Source organism: Malus sylvestris, chromosome 11, assembly GCF_916048215.2.
Source record: "Malus sylvestris chromosome 11, drMalSylv7.2, whole genome shotgun sequence".
NCBI lineage: Eukaryota > Viridiplantae > Streptophyta > Magnoliopsida > Rosales > Rosaceae > Malus > Malus sylvestris.
This window is the reverse complement of record NC_062270.1, coordinates 8,829,871-8,848,755: the sequence shown is the minus strand read 5'-3', so window position 1 is coordinate 8,848,755 and position 18,885 is coordinate 8,829,871. Positions and strand designations below refer to the sequence as shown.

At 37.8% G+C, this 18,885-nt stretch overlaps 2 protein-coding genes across 3 annotated transcripts in view; both read left to right on the top strand.

Moving 5' to 3' along the window:
* The window catches only part of LOC126591225 (RHOMBOID-like protein 1), a 52,465-nt gene extending 43,503 nt beyond the window's left edge, over positions 1-8,962 (top strand). Inside the window, exons 3-4 of one of the 2 annotated variants that reach the window (XM_050256807.1) lie at positions 5,483-5,742; positions 6,943-7,307. In XM_050256807.1, the coding sequence (XP_050112764.1) occupies positions 5,483-5,742; positions 6,943-7,000 (318 nt within the window). In that variant the 3' untranslated portion in view covers positions 7,001-7,307. Of the gene's footprint in view, positions 1-5,482; positions 5,743-6,942; positions 7,308-8,549 lie in introns of those variants that run through there. The other variant, XM_050256809.1, reaches the window with a different exon arrangement.
* A 5-nt stretch (positions 8,963-8,967) lies between these two features.
* The window catches only part of LOC126590189 (probable LRR receptor-like serine/threonine-protein kinase At3g47570), a 39,493-nt gene continuing 29,575 nt past the window's right edge, over positions 8,968-18,885 (top strand). The window contains exon 1 of the mRNA XM_050255715.1: positions 8,968-10,683. Coding sequence (XP_050111672.1) covers positions 8,968-10,683 — 1,716 coding nt within the window. The remainder of the gene's footprint in view (positions 10,684-18,885) is intronic.

The following is an 18,885-nucleotide window of genomic DNA, read 5'->3' as shown; positions in this document are numbered from 1 at the left end:
GCATAGACATAAAGATATTGAAGCCAAAAATAAAGCATAAGCGATTTTTCATCTTTGCTTTACCATATTTGAAATTCTCTAACATAATAATAAAGATTATAAAATAATATAAAACTTGATATGCTAGGAAATGAAAAATGGAAAATTCACAAAAGGAAATTGTACAAAAATGCAATACTAGGGATTTTGCAATTCTAGTCCTACATGTAACATCCCACATCGCCCAGGGGAGTGATCCTTAAATGTATATTCTCATCCCTACCTAGTACGAGACCTTTTGGGAGCTCACTGGCTTCGGGTTCGGTAGAAAATCTGAAGTTAAGCGAGAAGGAGGCCAGAGCACTCCTAGGATGGGTGACCCACTGGGAAGTTGCTCGTGAGTTCCCAAAACAAAACCGTGAGGGAATGGTAAGCCCAAAGCAGACAATATCGTGCTACGGTGGTGGAACGGGCCCGAGATGTGGTGGACCCGGGCTGGGATGTGACAAAATGGTATCAGAGCCAATCCCTGGCCGGAAGTGTGCCGACGAGGACGTTGGGCCCCTAAGGGGGGTGGATTGTAACATCTCACATCACCCAGGGGAGCGATCCTTAAATGTATATTCTCATCCCTACATAGCACAAGGCCTTTTGGGGCTCACTGGCTTCGAGTTTCGTAGGAACTCCGAAGTTAAGCGAGAATGAGGCCAGAGCACTCCCAGGATGGGTGACCCACTGGGAAGTTGCTCGTGAGTTCCCAAAACAAAACTGTGAAGGAATGGTAAGCCCAAAGCAGACAATATCGTGCTACGGTGGTGGAACGGGCCCGGTATGTGGTGGACCCGGGCCGGGATGTGACATACATGTTTGTATTTTTCTTTGCATAGTTATAAAATTTTCTGCATAAATATGAAAGAAATTGAAGCAAAAAAAATAAAGTATATAAGATTTTGCTTATTTGCATTTACGATATTGAAAATTTTCTAAGATAGTAGGATAAATATAATACACTGTTTTAAAAATCCCCGCCTAGGCGCTAGGCCCCAGTCCACCGCCCCGATTAATGCCTAGACCCCAGCCCACCGCCTAGACCACCTAGGCACCCGCCTAGCCCGCCTAGGCACCCGCCTAGACCCGCCTAGGTTGCAACTCACTTAGACATAAAATACATAACTTTCATTTTGCATTTTGTTTTTTTCCAATAAATTGTAAGAGACTTGTTGCATACTTGAATGAACAAACATTATATCCTTATTTCACATGTTTTCATTATGTTCCAATACTTCATGATATATATGCATTCTATTTTGTAGTTTATGATGAAATTATATATATTTCAAGTAGAAGCAGACACTTATCTACATGAAATATGATAGATTTACTTAAATCCGCCTAGTCCGCCTAGGCCCCGCCTAGCCGCCTAGGCGCTAGGCCCCAACCCGCCGCCCGACTAGCGCCTAGCGACTTTTAGAACCTTGATATAATATAATCTGATATGGTAGGAAATGAAAAAAAATAAGGAAATAAACAAAGACAAGTTTGAAAAAATGGAATATTGCGGATTTTGAAATTCTATCTTTACCATATATAGTATCAAATTTCAAACCCATCCTTTAAAGATTCTACAACTAGAATGCATAACTTATTGTTCAAACTAATCATCTAATAATGGTTGATTTACCAAAGGTATAGTTAGTAACAACCCAACATTTTTATCTTAATTAGAACTATGTCTTGTTTGGTCATTATACACATTCACAACCTCTTTACATACACATTTACCAAATGCTCTTGGCGTTAATTTTTATACCCACAACACTGTTGCAAATCGAGTTTACCCAACCTCTAAATTATTCTTACATTGTAGTCAAGAATAAAGTTTTTATTTATTTATTTTTTAATTTTCAATCATAATTCTGCCTGTACACAGTACACTGATACAAAAGGGAAATTTATTTGGTGAATCTATCATCAATCCTACTTTCAAACATCTACTTTCAAACGAAGGTAATTTTTTTTTATCTGTTGAAATTTTATGTGTATTTTTCAGAACTAAAACAATTCTTATGTTGTTTTTATTCTTTTTTAATTTTTTCGTTCCAATATTTATTCATGAATAAATAACTGCCACGTTACAAACATTGTATGTAGCCTCATAGGAATTAGTAGCGCACACTGTCATTTATTTGTGCCAACAAACATAAGGAGATGTTTTTCAGTGAGTGGTTCATAATAACAGAAATGTTTAGTAATAACAGAAATGCCACATGACACTATTATAGTAGTGGAGTTTGTTAGTATAGTTAGAAGGGTATTATTATAATCGGAATATATGGCTATATAAGGGATGATATAGCTATTATTTTCATTAAGTTCATTTGTATACATTTCCTCTAATCAATCAATACAATCTCTTTTGTTTCTCTCTACCAATGCTTTCTCTTCCTCTGTACCAATCTTCATCTTTTGCAATATAGTTTACAGTTCACCATGTGTCGCTATACAAGTGATGAGATACTTGTTTTAAAAAAATTAACAATAGCATGTGGTGTTCCGGGCACAATGAAATTTTGTTTAAAATAAAGATGTTCTATACATATTGGAAGGTATAGAACTCAAGAAAGCTAACCATTTTACATCACGAATCACATCTAGCAATCTTAATTGAAATTTTATCACTTTATCTCGCGTCTAATGACAAAATTAATGTTCATAATCATTGTAAGAGCATGTTAATGATCCTTATTGACTCTAATGTGTTTTCAAATTTTGCATCACAGTTTCGTTGACCCAGCGATGGCTGTGACATGAATAGATCGCTACATGAATTATCCGAGTAAAAAAAATCAAACACCAGACATGATGCAACCATTGGTGATGGAACAAGCACAACCACCATAATGTGGTTTAAATTCGTTTTTATCGAGAATCAAACCTAAAACCTCTCACTTACAAGTGAAGAGGAATACTCCTAGTGCTTAGTACTAACTGGTCCTTTCAAATTTTATTATATGTTAAGCATGATTGAAATTAGTAATTTAAAGTTTGGCGCCCAATCCTGTGCACCGATGTGAACCAAACGGCTCCAATCTGGGCATCCCACAGCTGTTGGATTTTTAACAGTTTGTTGATCCGGATCATTAAATTTCAAAAGATAAAAGAAATTTAAAAATATGATGTTGTGCTACATGAGACTTTGTGGCACATTTGATATTAAAATTTTGAAAAATTCAACGATCAGGATTAATTCTATGGTAAAAAATCCAAAAAAAAACAAAAAAAAAAACTTACAACAAAAAAAAAAAATAAAAAACTTACAAAATTCACACTTAAACAAAAATCTAAACAGTTATTGCTAATACCGTGGCTGAAAATCTCATCGCCTCTCCTTTCAGCCCTTCAAGGAAAACCCACATCTTGGGCCGTCTTCAACCACGTAAAGCTTCACTATTTTATTAGTTTCTGTGTTTAAATTTGTTGGGGTTTGCAATTTTGGGTTGAAATTTGTGTTTCGGAATTTGTTGGGTGCTCGCATGTGGAAATTTGGAAAATTTTAGTTGTGGATTGTGGGGAATTGACGCAGTGGCGGTCCTATTTAATGTAAGTTGCTTTCGTTTGTGTGTTTTTGGTGAAATTATGATGAGGAGGGTTGGATGGTTGGACTCGTTTTATTTGTTTTGTGAAATTAGAGTGGGATCAATCAAGGTTGAGACCTATTTAGGTAGGAGTAATTGTGAAAGTTATGTTTTTACAAAAAAATTTGGCAAATTTTCTGAGTTGGTGGATTTGGAATTTTGGTTATATTAGATATATGTGCAAAGAAAATAATTGAACTGCATGAAGCTTGATGTAATTCTGCTTTTAATCAAATGTTGGACTTGGGAAACCTAGTGAATATAGAAGCGAATCTACGATTAGTTGAGAAACTTAAAGGAGCTTGAGAGGTATAAGGGTTTTAGGTACTTAGTGACACTCAGGCAATGCTTGATGTCTATTTGATGTCGGCGTATCGGAAATGCTTGAACAATAAAGAAAGGTGCTCGAAGAGCTACAGTAGCGAACTACTTGGTTTGATTAGATTGCTATGTTAATCAAAATGTCCCCTGTAGTATGTTATAGGCTTAAAGTTTTACATTAGTGTTCTTTAGCGACTTGGTTTCAAATTTTTCGTTCGACTTTCCTTGGTCTGTGAGGCTAATGGTAGAACGATCATGGTAGAACGATCTGGTAAGAGCGGGTATGCATTTAAAGGACTTGTTTGTTTTGTCATTCTTTTAAGCTGTTTAATGTGCTCATTTCGGTATGCACCATCCAAAGTCTATAACTGCTAAAAGTAGCACTACAAGGGCGAGAGAGCTATCATCTGTTTGGAAATAAGAGCTATAGACATGCCCCATAAGGGTCAATAGGTCTCAGTTGCATATCTAACTTGTTTCTCATGTGTTTTCATCCTAAAGGTTAGAAAAGATGGGTGCTCTAGACGCGCAGAGAATGGGAGTGGTTCATCAACACCAGGGATGGCGGCTGATCACATGTATGTGGTTACATGCTGGAGTTTTCCATGTGCTTTCCAATATGTTGAGTCTTGTATTCATTGGAATTCGGCTTGAGCAAGAATTTGGATTTGGCATGCATCTGGATTTTTAGCTTCATATATGTTATCATGCATGTATGGCCACATCCATAAGTGTTTGTAGTAAAAGATAAAGCACACGGCATAAGTTGTAGAATAATAAATTACTTACCATAAATCTAGAAGAGAAACACTTTCTGGATGGCTTTAGCTACCTTGCGATTAATCTACAGAGGACTTCTATGCATTTGTTTATTGAATTGTAATCCTAGAGTAGTGGTCATGTAGTGTTGGTTGCATTGTAACTTACACCAGTATGTTGCTCTTGCTAGGTTTGATGGAAACAAGAGGACGTTTTATTCAGCGGTGAGCAAAGAAAATAGTTTATACTCCAAAGATGGGGTTCAAACTTTAGTTTTAGACATAGTATTCCATTTTACAGAATAAAATTGCTTGAAACGGAAGCTGAGAGATTATTTCAGTTTTCCATCACATTTGTGGGAACAAGGATTGTTTTGGATATCCTGTACATGTAGACATGGCGCCTCATTTTGAAATGTTTCAAGATGCCGTCTATTTGAAAAGATTGAAAAAATAATAGTTTGATGCTGATCTACATCATGTAACTGTTTTAACTAATTGGTTTGAAATTCTAATTTTTTTCTGATTTGTTCTTCTGCAGTTCGAATTGGTTTCCTATATCTCACGTCTGGTTTTGGTGGGAGTTTGCTTTTAGCTCTTTTTATTCAATATGGCATTTCTGTTGGTGCTTCTGGTGCACTTTTTGGTTTACTCGGAAGCATGCTTTCAGAGCTCATATCAAATTGGACAATGTATGTAAATAAGGTAAATAAGGTTTACTCAATGATGCACCTCTTTATAGTATGTGCATGACCCTTTGATCTTACAGTTTCAGATTTCTATCCGCAGTTAGTAGCATGGCTTACTCTCCTTTTCATCATCATAATAAACTTAGCAGTGGGAATTCTACCACACGTGGACAACTTTGCTCAAATTGGAGGATTTGTCTCCAGATTTCTTCTTGGATTTTTGTTTTTGATCTGCCCCCTGTTTAAATGGCTTACCCATCGGAATGCTCCCCCTGGACGTGTTAGTACTCTAGTTAAATCTAAACACAATACGTATCAATATGTATTGTGGGTCCTCTCTTTGATACTATTGATTGTTGGGTAAGCTCCTCCTCGATGTCTGATTTAATTTTTTGACTTCATGAACCTAATCAATTCCCTGCATGAGAATCTGGTAGCCACAGTTTGCTCGTGCACATTTTTTTTTTATCAAATCAGAGAACTGGATTTTGTGTAGATATGTAGATATCATGTGTCCTGTAATATGTCTTCATTAATGTCATTGCGAATAGTCTCTGTATCTGCTTGTTTCTGATCAGAATGGTTTGGAGAAGGCATTGTGTTATCGTTATCACTGTTCTCTGTGTGGTACTAATTGGTCACTTTGTTGATAGCGGCTTCTACTTTGTTGTTTTGGGTTGTATATGTTGGCAGGTTGTTGTTTTGTTATTGGAAATAAAAGTTCATTTTCCTCGTATCCACGTAGTATCAGAATATGCAGGCATTTTCTAACAATTGTCATGTTTTTGACATGTATACTCTTTTTCGAGCGGTCAATCTAAACAATCACTGTTCCTGGTGTCATTATTTGAGTAGTGTCCCTACGTCAAAATGGAATTGCAAGTCGCAAAATATTTATTGTTTGGTAAATTAACTTCCGCCTTAATATTTGATAGATAGAAGTGCTTGCTTATTAATATGATCATGGTTGGATTCAGTCGTTCTAGTTTGCCGTTTAATCTAATGCCTTCAAGAAACGTAATTTAAGAAATGACTCACAAAATTCTAAGTCAGGAAATTGCTTCTACAATGTACTTTGCGAGTACTATAAATTGGTTTTGTACTGGCATATTGTTCTTTATATGAATGTAAGCTCCTCCTCGATGTCTGATTTAATTTTTTGACTTCATGAACCTAATCAATTCCCTGCATGAGAATCTGGTAGCCACAATTTGCGCGTGCACATTTTTTTTTTTATCAAATCAGAGAACTGGATTTTGTGTAGATATGTAGATATCATGTGTCCTGCAATATGTCTTCATTAATGTCATTGCGAATAGTCTCTGTATCTGCTTGTTTCTGATCAGAATGGTTTGGAGAAGGCATTGTGTTATCGTTATCACTGTTCTCTGTGTGGTACTAATTGGTCACTTTGTTGATAGCGGCTTCTACTTTGTTGTTTTGGGTTGTATGTGTTGGCAGGTTGTTGTTTTGTTATTGGAAATAAAAGTTCATTTTCCTCGTATCTACGTAGTGTCAGAATATGCAGGCATTTTCTAACAGTTGTTATGTTTTTGACAGGTATACTCTTTTTCGAGCGGTCAATCTAAACAATACTGTTCCTGGTGTCATTATTTGAGCAATGTCCCTACGTCAAAATGGAATTGCAAGTCGCAAAATATTTATTGTTTGGTAAATTAACTTCCGCCTTAATATTTGATAGATAGAAGTGCTTGCTTATTAATACGATCATGGTTGCATTCAGTCGTTCTAGTTTGCCGTTTAATCTAATGCCTTCAAGAAACGTAATTTAAGAAATGACTCACAAAATTCTGAGTCAGGAAATTGCTTCTACAATGTACTTTGCTAGTACTATAAATTGGTTTTGTACTGGCATATTGTTCTTTATATGAATGTGAGGCTTTGAGAAATTTCAAGCATCGAAATCTGGTCAGGATTATAACTGCATGTTCAAGTGTTGATTCTCTTGGTAATGATTTCAAGGCTTTGGTTTATGAGTACATGGAAAAAGGAAGCTTAGAGAAGTGGCTGCATCCACCGACTGATATTGAAGAAGCAAGAGAGGCACCCAAGAATTTAAATCTTTTGCAAAGGCTCAGCATTTCCATAGATGTTGCTTGTTTTATATTAGTTGATTATCTTCATAATCACTCCGAAACACTGATAGTTCATTGTGATCTGAAACCAAGTACTGTTCTTTTGGACAACATGTCAACTAGACATGTTTCTGACTTTGATTAGCAAGGTTTCTCTCTCAACTGACCAGTACAAAAGCTTCAACAAATCAGACAAGTTCCACTGGACTAACAAGAATGATTGGTTATGTGATTTTAGGTAAATATTCACATCCTCTCCACAATATCTTTTTTTTTAATTTTTTAAATTTTGCATAATTCAACTATTTTGATCTCAGTTTGCTAACAATATTTTCTGATGTTTGAATGGCAGAGTATGGTATGGGAAGTGAGGCGTTAATAACTGGATATGTCTACAGTTTTTAAATTCTCTTGCAGGAGATGTTTACAAGGAAGAGACTCACTGCCAACGTGTTTTTAAACCTTCATGTTACAATTTTCAATCAATGCTCTCGAGTCTTGAGCCCCCATGAAGTTTAAAAATTAAGAAAGCTTGATCTAACTGGTAACTGTTACAATATTTAGAAAGGTTGCATCCACAACAAGCTTTCTTGCAATGGTACTTTAGGGGAACTATGAGAAAATCAGCAATCTCACAGTCCAGCCCCTCAAAAAATGTAGAGACTTCAAACTTTCATATTGACACCAACGTGACGTCTGATGTAACCAAAATATAGGATTCCATGTATTTGTTTTTTTCATTTTGGATGGTTGCCAAATGGTTCCAGTCAGCTCCTGGAATCAAGGTGCTTTAATGGTCTTGGTCCTTGGCGTACAGAAAGTGCCAGACAATAGGTCCTAATATTCCTTCTCATATTTGAATTTCAAGAACCATAAACTGTGGTGTAAGTTCCTCCTATGATCCTATCCTTCTATAAATTTCCTTGTCAAGCAACAAATGGAACTCACCAAACTCACAACTCAACACCCATTTCTCTATTTCTTTCTGCTTTTCTCTCTACTTATATAGTTAACCAGATCAGGAATGGGGGTTTTGGTTTTGAAATTGATCTTAATATACTTGCTTTTCAGTGCAGTGTTCGTTTGCTGTTGGAGCTCCCTACAATCGGAACTCGGAGGGAATGTGACGGATAGGCTAGCGTTGCTTGCCATCAAAGCTCAAATAAAGCAAGATCTCCACAATTACAACGTGATGAGCTCCTGGAACGAATCCACGCACTTTTGCATGTGGCATGGTGTGATGTGCGGTCGACATCGCCAAAGGGTCACTAACCTGGACCTGCAATCTCAAAATCTGGTAGGGAAACTATCCCCAAACATAGGAAATCTAATTTTTCTAAGGGAGCTGTGGCTCCAAAACTACAGCTTCAGTCAAGAAATTCCTCCACAAATTGGGAATTTGCGTAGATTGCATGTATTGCGATTAGACGTTAACTCGTTTAGTGGCAGTATTCCACACAATATATCATATTGCTTCAACCTTATCCATATGAATTTCTCTCTCAACAAATTGGTGGGTAAAATTCCTTCAGAAATTGGATTGCTGTCGAAACTGCAAAAATGTGCATCATACAATAATAATGTAACGGGACAGGTCCCTCCTTCCTTGGGGAACCTGTCGTCTCTCCAGCTATTAAGTCTTGGTAGTAATAACTTGATGGGAAACATCCCCAGTTCTCTTGGCCAATCGAAAAAATTAACCTTCTTGGGATTGGGGTTAAATCAGTTGTCTGGTAGCATCCCTTCCTCCATTTATAACCTCTCTTCTCTTGTTACATTTTCCATAAACAGTAACCAAATTCAAGGGAGTATTCCATCAGATATTGGCAAAAGTCTTCCTAATCTCGAATACTTCAGCGTCCACTCAAACCAACTCACTGGGTCCATTCCTCCCTCAATATTCAATGTCACAAGTGTTTGGTTATTTAATGTTGGGAGTAACAACCTAATCGGACAGGTACCGAATCTCCAAAAGCTTCACAACCTCAGGCGGTTCAACATTCAATATAATCATATTGGAAGCGGCAAAGATGGTGACTTCAGTTTTCTCTCGGACTTGACCAATGCCACCCAGTTACAATGGTTGCTTATTAACAACAGCAAACTTGAAATCTTTTGGGTTGGCGGTAACCAAATATATGGAAGCATCCCATCTGGGATGGGGAATCTGGTGAGCTTGCAATCGTTGTATTTGGGGAATAATAGCTTTACAGGTAACATCCCCTCTGACATGGGAAAGCTTTCAAACCTTGGAAGATTAGATATTTTCATGACCAAATTATCCGGAAATATTCCGTCTTCCTTGGGAAATTTAACCAGGTTATACTATCTTGGGTTGGATGGAAATTATCTTGAGGGCAGCATTCCTTCAGGTCTGGGTGAATGCCATGGGTTGCAAGCGTTGAATCTTTCTTATAACCTTCTTAACGGCACAATACCCAAACAAGTTTTTAGACTCCCCTCCTTATCGATTTCTTTGGACTTGTCTAATAACCTCTTCACAGGTTCCCTTCCCCCGGAGGTTGGGAATTTCCAGAGTCTAAGTGAACTTTATCTTTCTGATAACATGTTATCTGGAGAACTCCCTAGTAGCCTTGGTGGTTGTGAGAGTTTAGAAGTCCTGCATTTGCAAGGAAACTTCTTCAACGGGTCCATTCCTTTGTCTATGAGTTCAGTGAGAGGGATTCGAGATCTAGACCTTTCTCGCAATAATTTTTCAGGTGAAATTCCAAATTTTTTAGAAGGCTTTAGAATCCTAAGTAATCTGAACTTATCATTCAATCAATTTTGGGGAGTGGTACCAACTGGAGGTGTTTTCAAAAATGCGAGTGCTATTTCAGTTGTTGGCAACACTAATCTGTGCAGCCCTGTTGCTAATTTAAAGCTTCCCAAGTGCAAGTCTAAAGAGACCAAGAAACGAAGATTGTCTCGTAGCTTGAAACTAATACTCCCTTTAGTATTTGGACTTGCTCTTCTAGGAATAGCCATGGTGTTCTCCTATTTCTTTCTTTGTTCGTCGAGGAAGAAAAGGAAAGAAATTTCATTAAGCACTTTGGGGAACGTTATTTTGCAAGTGTCATATGCTACTCTACTCAAAGTTACTGATGGGTTCTCAGAGGCTAATTTAATTGGTGCTGGTAGTTTTGGGTATGTGTACAAAGGAGTTCTTGATGAGGATGATAAAGCTCAACTTGTTGCTGTGAAGGTGTTTAACTTGTTACGCCATGGAGCTTCGAGGAGTTTCATAGCCGAATGTGAAGCTTTGAGAAATATTAGGCACCGAAATCTCGTCAAGATTATAACCGTGTGTTCAAGTGGTTATTTTCATGGTAATGATTTCAAAGCTCTAGTTTATGAGTTCATGGACAACGGGAGCTTAGAGGAGTGGCTGTATCCACCTACTGGACCTGAAGAGTTAAGAGATCATGTACCCAAGAATTTAAGTCTTCTTCAGAGGCTAGAAATTGCCATTGGTGTTGCTTGTGCACTGGATTATCTTCATAATCATTGTGAAATGCCAATAGTTCATTGTGATCTCAAGCCAAGCAACGTTCTCTTGGACAACGAATTGACTGGCCATGTTTCAGACTTTGGATTAGTAAGGTTTCTCTCACAATTAACGAGTAATGTTTCAGCAATTCAGAGTCAGACAAGTTCCGTTGGAATAAGAGGAACGGTTGGTTATGCAGCTCCAGGTATATACATGTTCGATATATACTTCATTATATTTCCTTTTTTATTTGGAGTATTTAATTTACAAAATTCAAACTGAACTATTTATACACAAATGTGATGTTTGAATTGTAGAGTATGGCATGGGGAGTGAGGTGTCAACGAATGGTGATGTCTACAGCTTTGGCATTCTTTTGTTGGAGATGTTTACAGGGAAGAGACCAACTGACAACATATTTGGTGATAACTTGAACCTTCATAATTTTGTCAAGATGGCTCTCCCCGGGCGAATTACTGAGATTGCAGACGCACCACTTCTCGAAAGAGGCACGAACGAGAATCCCAATCAATGCAGTGGGATAACTCATAAAGTTGAGGTGTGCTTGAGTTCAATATTTAGAATTGGAATTGCTTGTTCTGTTGAATCCGCAACAGATCGACTAAAGAATATCAATGACGCTACATCTGAACTTCATTCCATTAGGAACACTTTTCTTGGATAGAAACTTTTTTTTATGTGCTTTTGTGATAGGGAAATTTCGTGTACTGCCTGTGAAGTCTAGTTTTTATGTTACCACAGAAGAAGTGGAAGTTTGCAATGTAAATAATCACAAATGAGGTTCATTGTGTGAAGAGTGTATTACTACTTCTTGTACTTGGTATTTTTGTGTAATATTCACATCAATTAAAATCTAGTTCCTATCAGACTTGACCACCATCAATGTAAGTGTCATATGCTACTTTATCAAAAGCCACTGATCGGTTTTCTTCAGCTAATTTGACTGGTGTTGGCAATTTCGAGTTTGTATATAAAGGGGCTGTTTATACTGACAATAGAGCTCGACTTGTACTTGTAGATATGAAGGTGTTTAACAAAGAGGTTCATAGCCGAATATGAGGCTTTGAGAAATACCAAGCATCAAAATCTCGTCAAGGTCGTATCTGCATGTTTTCTCGATGATGATTTCAAGTCTCTAGTTTTTGAGTTGATGCACCAAAGGAGTTTAGAGGAGTGGTTGCATGATTTGCATCCATCTCCTGTAATTGAAGAGGAAAGAGATCAATACATCCAAGAATAAAATCTTCTTCAAGGGCTAGGTATTGTTATTGGTGTTGCTATTATTCACTGGATTATTTTCATAACCATAGCGAAACACTGAGAGTTCATTGTGATCTAAAGCTAAACAATGTTCTTCTAAACACCAAGTTGACTAGACATGTTTATTGAAAATGGACTAATCTCAGACTGTTACTTATATGAACTCTTCTATATAAGTGAAGGGAATTGGATTCAAGTTGATTGGTATGGTTAATAGGGTTTGCAAATGGCCTTTTTTTTGTAGAATTTTAACCCCAACTAAAGCCCATGGGCTATGACAAATCAAGGTTTTCTAGCATTGTAGCTATCAATATTATCCCATATGCATTCTGAATTATAATCCAATGGTTTTAGCAGTCGTTCTACTAATCTTGACAATGAAAGAGTTTTATTTATTTTTTCGGTTCGAACAAATGATATTATTTAAGAGGAAGGGGATATGCTTAGCCTCACAATGAGCTAACAATAATGTGGTTCAAATTCATCTTTGACAAGAATCGAACCCAAAACCTCAAACTTACAAGTGAAGATAATACCACTAGACCGTAGTACTAAGTGACATGAAAGAGTTTCTATTAAAACTACAAAAATGAAAATTTTCAACCGTTCATTAATGAATTTAAATTTAGATTTATTACAATTGATAAAGATTTTTTTAACGGAAATCAACAGAATACTAACAAATTTGTTTTTAGTACAAAGATATGTCACGATAATGTGACTTATAGCTGTGTCACTTATTGCCCTATCTTTAACGCACTCCAATTAATATTGTCATCTAATTGTTAGTATTTAATGAATCTCATCATAAATTGTTACCTCAAAAATTAATTATCAAAGCAAATAAACTTGATTGAGTTATAAATTTATCATGACCTAGTTGGCATGGTTAGGAGAAAAATCAATTTTGTTCATAATTTTCATGTCTTCCAAGTGAACATGGGGCTATAAGTGAAGTTCCAAAGGATATGGTGGTGTAATTTGGTCCATGAATTGTCTCCTTCATTTTGCATGCATGCGGTAGGTGACTGACTCCCAAATAATTTTTGTTACCAAGCAAATTAAATACCATTAATTAAGAGCTTAAAAACTCTTTAATTATTACATCCCTATTTTGCTTTTGCAATTAGGAAATTTTCCCCTTTTGCGTACAATATCATAAGAATATTTTTGTTTTCCACACTCAAATGATGGTGATGCTCACTACCTTATTTATCATCATCATATGAGTTTAATACCTTGGATGGAACAAATCTTAAAATTTAAACCCATACAACGACAATAAATAAGATGGTAAGCATTACCACCACTTGAGGGTGATGACTAAAAATCACCCCAATAATATAAATAGTTCAGTTAGTTCATGTGGTAGTTGGTCTTTAGCAAGCTTCTTATAGAAAATAAGAGTTTGGGTACTGTGGCCGTTTTGCAGAAGAAAAAGAAAGAAAGGCATTTGATGTTTGGACAGACATAGTAATGGTGGTGGCTGCACCTACTCCTTGGTGTTTTTCAAAAGAAAATTAAAAAAATGAGAAAAGGCTAATTTGCACCCGTTGGATATTATGATGCCAATTTGCTTGGTTGAGAAACTTGTGGCTTTTCTAATGGAGATTGCGTAAAGGTGCAAACAATTTGTTAATGGTTGTGCAAAACAAGTTTCATACTAGAAAAAATGTCCACGCTCCACTGCGGATTTTGAAATCGTAACCAACAATTTAACATACCCATTTCTAAATTATTGAAAAATCAATCAGAGAAAACTTCAAGTAGAAGAAAAAAGGAGTTCTCAATGAGAGAAAACTTCAATTTCATGCAAGTTTTTTTGTTCTAATTTCGGGGCTTAACAATGCAAGATTGGAATTTGCATTTGGTTCAAAGAAGTAAGTTAAACTGATAAGCAAAATGAACTCAAAAAATAGAATCTATTCCAATTTGATTATCCCTTCAGGTTCAAAAAGACAAAATGAATAATATTTTTAAGCATCCAAACATTAGTTAAAACTAAACAATTAAAGGCAATAACACTGAAGCATTTCATTGAAGACATAGATAACATATTTGGTTCTTTGTACCTAAAATGGAAAACATTTGCTTTCCTATATGCTCTAAAGTTTGCATAAGTGCTAGAAATTTACAATATATAAAGAGACAACCTCAGAATAAAACACATTTGAAGGAAAAGTACTAAGAAAAGAAAATAGTGTTTTTTACCTATGATCCATGTGAGGAGTAGAATTTCCAGTCACAATCGACAACCCAAGAGCTCTGTAAATCAAATATATAGGAAAAGATCAATAAAAGGTGAATTAGAATTTCTCAAATCAGAAAATAACATTTATTTGAAAAGATTCAGACTCATTTTGGATATAGATAAACAATGGCATGCTAAAAACCAAAACGATAAGGCATTCAACATTCAACATTTACGTAAAAAAAATGATTACATGTTATCCATCAATGTTTAGGTAACAAATTCCCAAATTGCTCTATCTACCAAACATTTGTAGATCTGTAGTTACAGATGTTCACTTTTATGATATTCAACTTAATACCCACATTATTGGCAAAACGACATTGTATAGATCTTTTGAGCACCCGAGCCAATGACAACAACATTGAAGGCAACTACAAAAATTGTACATTATATAAAGAGTCAATCTCAGAATCAAAATTGTCAAAATCAATATTTTATGGCTACATTTTTTCATCAGTCAATCAATACACAGAGAACAAAGAATCACATCAACAACAACAACAACAACAAAGCCTTTTCCCATTAAGTGGGGTAGGCTATATGAATCCTAGAACGCCATTGCGCTCGGTTTTGTGTCATGTCCTCCATTAGATCCAAGTACTCTAAGTCTTTTCTTAGGGTCTCTTCCCAAGTTTTCCTAGGTTTTCCTCTACCCCTTCGGCCCTGAACCTCTATCTCGTAGTCACATCTTCGAATCGGAGCGTCAGGAGGCCTTCTTTGCACATGTCCAAACCCATTTTGTGTACGTGTGTTGATGCTTCACCGCCCAACATTATGTGCCATACAGCATCGCTGACCTTATTGCCGTCCTATAAAATTTTCCCTTGAGCTTCAGTGGCCTACGACGGTCACACAACACGCCGGATGCACTATTCCACTTCATCCATCCAGCTTGTATTCTATGGTTGATATCTCCATCTAATTCTTTGTTCTTTTGCAAGATAGATCCTAGGTAGCGAAAACGGTCGCTCTTTGGTATTTCCTAATCTCCGATCCTCACCCCAGACTCATTTTAGCCTCCATTTGCACTGAACTTGCACTCCATATATTCTATCTTTGATCGGCTTAGGCGAAGACTTTTAGATTCCAACACTTCTCTCCACAGGTTAAGCTTCGCATTTACCCCTCCTGAGTTTCATCTATCAACACTATATCGTTTGCGAAAAGCATACACCGAGGAATATCATCTTGAATATGTCCTGTTAACTCATCCATTACCAATGCAAAAAGGTAAGGAGTTAAGGATTGTTGATGTACAAAATCAGTGAGGACTTTGGTACAACAGAAAGTAATAAGTTTGTGATCTTTGCTAGATTGCTCTGGTCATTAGTGTGGTTAAGTATGTAAATCGATAGAGACAGGAAAGCAAACACAAGATGTACGTGGTTCACCCAGATTGGCTACGTCCACAGAGCAGAGGAGTTCTCATTAATTGTGAAGGGTTTACACAATACATAGGTTTAAGCTCTCCTTTAGTGAGTACAAGTGAATGATTTAGTACAAATGACATTAGGAAATAGTGTGGGAGAATGATCTCGTAATCACGAAACTTCTAAGTACCGAAGTGTGGTATCGTCTTCACTTGCCTTATCTGTCTCATAGGTAGATGTGGCATCTTTTCTGGAAGTACTCTTCCTCCATCCAGGGGTGGTATCTTAACTGGTGGAGATGCACAAGGTAATGTATCAATTTCACTTGAAGCTTACTTGTAGTTTCAGGCTTGGTCAAGCGCAATACAAACCATGTAGTAGGAGTCTCCCAAGTCGCCGAGCTAGGGGATCTGCTGAAAGAGGTGACAGACAAGGTAAGCAATCAGAGCTCCAAGCATTAGTCCCAGATCAGAAGTTTGATTTCGAGTTCCTGACTGGAAGCTTGATTCCAAGTGCTGACTGATTGCTCTCTTTCTCCTTGTCTTACAGGTAAAAACAAGGCCAAAGGAAAAGACAGGGAAAAAGCATGATATAGGATACTCTTGCTTTTAACCCTGATGATATGAGATATTCTTGCTCTAGTGTAGCTTGTTTGCAGAGGTATTATCGGGAGGAAAGAAAGCTAAGTATATTGAGAGGCTTCGTTGGGAGTGTCCTCTCAGATATGAGGAAGGGTTGAGCATTTTTGCAGGTTTGCCTATCCGTTGAGGATGGAGGTCGACATATATAGGAGTCTCTCTAACAACAAGTAGTAATGCTATTCATTTACCCTGCTTGGTCATAGCACGGTAGTAGGAGCTGCCAGCTTCACGTGTGTCAGAGCACTTTGAAAAAGTGGTCTGTGGTATCTGGAAAGCTGATGTTGCGTGTGAAGATTACAGACAAGCTTTATCCAATGAGATCTGGCTCTCGAAGTTGAGAAAGCGGTGCCTCTTCGGTTTTCGAACAAGCAATCATGTCGAGAATCTTGCTCTCGAGATTCGGAGAACGGTGCCTCTTCGATTTTTGAGAAAGCAATCCTGCTGGGAGTCTGGCTCTCGAGATTCAGAGAGCGGTGTCTCTTCAATTTTTGATAAAGTAATCATGTTGGGAGTATGGCTCTCGAGATTCGGAAGGCGGTGCCTCTTCGATTTTGGAGCAAGTAATCTTGTTGGGAGTGTTTTCTCGAATGTGAGTAAAGGTTGGGCATGTTTGCTAGTTTACCTTGTCACAGAGCACAGAGGTTGACTCACAAGGACTTTCCAATTATCCAGCAGTGGTGCTGTTCCTTTACCCTTGTGGGTAATAATATGGTAGCTAGACCTTCAAAATTTATGTGTCTAAACTTTGTTAGTGTTGTTTCTTTGTTATTCTTTTACCCTTCTTGGTCATAGCGATGTAGTGAGAGCTGCAAGCTTCACGTGTCTAAAATTTGTCAGAGATCTTTGGCAAAGTTATCTGTGGTACCCATGAGCTGATGGTGCATGTGGAAAGTGGATGATTGAACAGTAAGATTCACGTGCTTTCTACTTCACCAAAAATCTTCAACAGAATGCCCGTAATTTCAGCAAAGCTGAGTGTGCATGTGACAGGTGCTGACAAGGCTGAAAAGAGCAGGTGCCTCTTCGATTTCTAAGATCGGCCCTCGTGGTCTCTGAGCAGCCCAGCTTTTGAGAAAGCAAGCGCCTTTTCAATTTCTGAGAGCAGCCTTCGTGGTCTTTGCAGCCCAGCTTTTGAGCAAACGCCTCTTCGATTTCTGAGATCGGCCCTCGTGGTCTCTTAGCAGCCCAACTTTTGAGAAAGCAAACGCCTATTCGATTTCTGGGTAGGCACCTCTTCGATTTCTGAAGCTCCGTCGAGTGCAGATTTTTATAGAGGCTGGCATTAAGTTCCAAAGCATACTTGAATCTCCACCAATAGAAGCACCTTTCTTGCACTTCTAAGATCTTGATTTGTCCGACCTCTTCTCTCTTCAACACCTTTGAAAATGTCTGGCCCCTCCGATCGTCGTTTTGACTTGAACATTGTTGAAGAGGCAGCCACGCCTTCTCCAGACAACATATGGCGCTCATCCTTCTTATCCCCTACTGGTCCTCTTACCATTAGGGATTCCGTGATGAAGAATGATATGATCGCTGCGGTGGTGGCCAAGAACCTTCTCACTCCCAAAGATAACAGACTACTTTCCAAACGGTCTGATGAGTTGGCTGTTAAGGATTCTCTGGCTCTGAGTGTTTAGTGTGCAGGTTCTGTGTCTAATATTGCCCAACGCCTATTTGCTCGAACCCGCCAAGTTGAATCATTGGCGGCTGAAGTGATGAGTCTCAAACAGAAGATTAGAGGGCTTAAGCATGAGAATAAACAGTTGTACCGGCTCGCATATGACTATGCTACAAACATGAAGAGGAAGCTTGACTAGATGAAGGAATCTGATGGTTAGGTTTTACTTGATCATCAACGGTTTGTGGGTTTGTTCCAAAGGCATTTATTGCCTTCGTCTTTTGGGGCTGTACCGTGTAATGAAACTCCAAATGATCAACCTCTGATGCCTCCATCCAGGGTTCTGTCCAGTACTGAGACTCCGAATGATCCTCTTCCGGTACCTTCTCTTTCTGGGGCTCTACCGACTGCTGAGACTTCTCCTAAGCAACCTTTGTGAAGGCTCCCTCTTGTTTGTTTATTTTGACTCATGTATATGTACATATTTGTAACTTATCGGAGATATCAATAAATAAGCTTTGATTCATTTCAACGCATGGTGTTAAATACCAAAGCCTTCTTCACTGAGTGAGGTCGGCTATATGAATCTTAGAACGCCATTGTGCTCAGTCCTGTGTCATGTCCTCCGTTAGATCCAAGTACTCTAAGTCTTTTCTTAGAGTCTTTTCCAAAGTTTTCCTAGGTCTTCCTCTACCCCTTCGGCCCTGAACCTCTGTCCCGTAGTCGCATCTTCTAACCGGAGCGTCAGTAGGC